The following is a 3471-nucleotide window of genomic DNA, read 5'->3' as shown; positions in this document are numbered from 1 at the left end:
TGGTGGTTACATTTTAAACCGTAATATCATACACTTGTAAGTGGGACTGATCTCTCAAGACTCCATTAAACAAAATTCAACTAAATGAAGCTTTACATTTGAAGGTCAGTTTAAACAGGATGAAGGTTCGGACACAATATATTTTTGTAAAAACAACTCTTTATTTCCAATCACAATCAAATAACATAAATAAATAACTGAACTTTAGCCCTTTGGCTTTTTTTAAAGTGCATTACACAAGAAAAATCTCTTTTACTCCACTATAGAAAAGTGGCACAAAGCACAGTTACACAAAACCAGGAGAAACATTCTGGCCTTGTACACAAGAGTAGGACTGTAAAAGATGCACACACACACACACTCTTTTCATACGCTTAGCTTGAGTGCCTTGTCCTTTAACAATGCCTGCATTCAGACCGTAAAAGCCTTGACCACAAGAAGGAACAAAAATCTCAATCTCTCTCATGCCTTTCAGAAATGCAATTCTTAAAATAGTGTTTTTGGCCTCCACCGTCTCTGTTGCCAAGAGAACGTGTCTTAAAAGTTCACAGATAAGGCAGTGTGTTAATAATAGTGTTTCTTATGTGTTTCCATCAGTTCCGCGCTATGACCACATCTCCTAGAATCCTGCTTTGTGTCCACATGGATATAAGTGACAGCAACACGAGTGTCCACCAGCACTGGGACAGTCAAGTGAAAATGTAAGACTTCACCAAACTCTGCTTGTTTGTTTGTTTTTCAGCTACCATGACTCAATCAGAGGTCTAGTTTCAGGGGCCTCTGTTTGGAACCGGTCTGCTGATCATCAACAGATCTCAGGAATTTCCAAAGAGCGAGACCTATACATTCAGAAAGATCTTCTCCTCTCCTTAGAGCTTCCTCTCTCTTAATCCTGTACTTTTTTCCCACTTCTCTTGCTGGTATTCACACTGACGTGACAGTCCGTACCTTGGCGGACAGCACCTGTTTGAAGCGCCTCTTCAGGTCCTGCATGTTGGGGGATTTGGGCCGAGGGATGAGGGGAGATCTTTTCTTTTCTGTTCCAGATGTAGCTGCATTGACATGGGTCTGAGGCTGCTGCTTGGCCAGATCTACGCACAGTCTGTGGAAGGCACCGTGGACCTGGCTGTAGTCCTCGCTGGCGGACACCTCGTAGAAGGAGCAGCCCACCGCTGAAGCCAAAAGGGGACCTTCTTGAGCATCTACATGCCTTACGTGGAGGAGATCAGCTTTATTGGCCACCAGGATGATTGGCAAGGACCTATCCGTATGTGTGCGGGTAACAAGCTGGTGGAGCTGACCAATGAGATCAAAGCTTCGGCAGTCAGTAACGGAATAGACCATAACTACAGCATCCGCCCACTGAATGAAGCGAGATACCTGGTCAGTGCAGCTCAAACCATTAGCGTTCACCTGAAGAAAAAAATACAGACATTTGTCAGTTATGCAACACGTTTGGATCGTATACACATTTTCTTCAATTACTGAATAGTGTGAGCTCTGTGGGTGATAAAGTGTACAGCAATGCTGACTGAGAAGCTGGAAAAGTATCATTTGCTATTGGCTGCGACTGTCGTTCCACAAAACCAGGAGATTTAGCAGGCTAGACTTAGAGTTTTTCACCCTAGTCCGAATAGAAAAGGCATTGTGTGGTTTTAGACGACTGCCTGCTTTAGGAAATGAGCCTTGCATGCCAAACTTGGCAGTAAAATATCTGACTAAATACATCTTGAAAGAAGGCCTGTAATTGAATTAAAAACCATTCTCTAATTTTGAAAGCAGAGGGATAATTTAGATGGGCTGGTCTACTGTTACTGTTCGGAACTGCTTATTCACATCCCTAAACCCGCTGAGCACTGCTGAAGAAGCAAAACCTCCCAACCGCTGCTACAAATATCCCACGGCGCTGCAGCGAATCGTTCTTTGGATTCGGATCTTTTTATTGAACCGCCTCACAAAACCGATCTTAACGATTCGTTCGAAACTCAATCTGAATTTGTTTTTAGAGTTGGTTTTAAATATATATCTTTTTATTAAACCATGCAAAATCTTTTTATCCGTCGAATTTTAGCATTGTTCATTGTGCCATTTAGCTTTTAAATGCGCCCATATATGAGTGCAAAAGGCGTCCCACACAAAAGAAACACAAAAGAAGCGCTATGACACAAAGGCGAAAGTATGCGCTCTTTCTACACTTCTCACCCGTGAAGAAGCAGCGAGAGAAAGATGCTCCGAGAGCACATATAACAGTAACAATGTGACATAAAATCGCATGAAGAACGACTGTGTTCCTGAACTTACTTCAACTCCAGGTGTGTCCTGAACTTGAATGGCCACTTGCTCTCCGTCTATGTGCACTTCTCTGTTGTACAGGTTGCCTGTAAAGCGAAAATGCAGACTTTAATATATTTGACAACATCAATAATGATGGGTTTAAATGATGCTTACTAAAATCAGTCGTCTTGGAAAGATGGGGAAAAACTTACCGACGTTTCTCTCGTAGTCACCAATAAACCGTTTAGTGAGAAAACGAACCACCAACGCTGCACAGGAATAAACAAGAAATGGGCATGAATACACATGGCTTAAAACACTAATCTACAAAACATATATATATGTAATGTAATATTAGATTATTAGGTGAATTATCGTGAGCTGTAAAACAGGTCCACAAACGTACCGGTTTTGCCAACTCCACTGCCGCCGATGACTGCGATCTTGATGACCCGGTTGGAGTGGCACTCGGCGCTCGGGTACTCCGCAATGGTAGACATGTTCTGGATCAGACGCATTTTGGCAAAAGAAAGATACTATCCAAAGACTACGATGGGAAACTAGGACAAAATATCCACAGACGCCCTAAAAGTAATGTCAGAATCGAAGATAGCCAACGGCATATACGCAGATGTTGTCTTTCAATTATATAGTCGGAGGATATTTCCAAGCTCCTTCTCCTAGTTAAAAGCACCAACTTGGTTTACTGAGCCGAAAGGGGAGCTTGGGTTTATTTATACAGCCACAGAAGCGCTCGGCTCTGATTGGCTACTGCAGACAACGGTCACATCTCCTTGCCCCGCCCACCGCTTGAAGTGTGTGCGCGAGCTGTTTATGACCGAATAAAAAGAGAGAAAGACAGGTTGGTTCACCCATCCGAGTAAACTGACAGCCGCTTCAGAAAAACCTACCCTTACAGTCGCTGAGAAGGAAAATAAGGCGGTGTTTTACAAAACTAGTCGACTAGCCTGTAGAAATTAGTTAAAATTTAGGTTTTGAAAGGGGCTTAGTGTTGTGATTGCTGATATCGGTCAGTTGTAAATGAGTGACTTCAAACGCCTGTAGTGAGAATGTTATCTAGGCTCATCTTTATAAACCACTTGTTGTATAGAATGTTTTAAAGTGCTTGAGCGTCACAGTAAGATGTTGGAGTGTGTGTGTGGTTGTGCTTTTGGTGTCTTCAGCATGTTCTGACTT

At 42.6% G+C, this 3471-nt stretch overlaps 1 protein-coding gene across 1 annotated transcript; it reads right to left on the bottom strand.

Annotated features, from left to right (window-relative positions):
- Window positions 1–213: 213 nt before the first annotated feature.
- On the bottom strand, window positions 214–2970 carry LOC107718428 (ras-like protein family member 11B). Its single transcript, XM_016525493.1, has 4 exons — window positions 2681–2970; window positions 2487–2543; window positions 2302–2378; window positions 214–1413 (listed from the first exon to the last, which is right to left on the bottom strand). The coding sequence occupies exons 1-4, from the start codon at window positions 2790–2792 to the stop codon at window positions 925–927; spliced, it is 735 nt and encodes a 244-aa protein (XP_016380979.1). The 5' UTR covers window positions 2793–2970; the 3' UTR covers window positions 214–924.
- Between the last annotated feature and the right edge of the window lie 501 nt (window positions 2971–3471).

This window comes from Sinocyclocheilus rhinocerous, unplaced genomic scaffold (genome assembly GCF_001515625.1).
Source record: "Sinocyclocheilus rhinocerous isolate Xijiao unplaced genomic scaffold, SAMN03320098_v1.1 scaffold453, whole genome shotgun sequence".
In the NCBI taxonomy this organism is placed as follows: domain Eukaryota; kingdom Metazoa; phylum Chordata; class Actinopteri; order Cypriniformes; family Cyprinidae; genus Sinocyclocheilus; species Sinocyclocheilus rhinocerous.
Note: the sequence above shows the minus strand (reverse complement) of the source record. Positions and strands in the feature narration are given on the sequence as shown.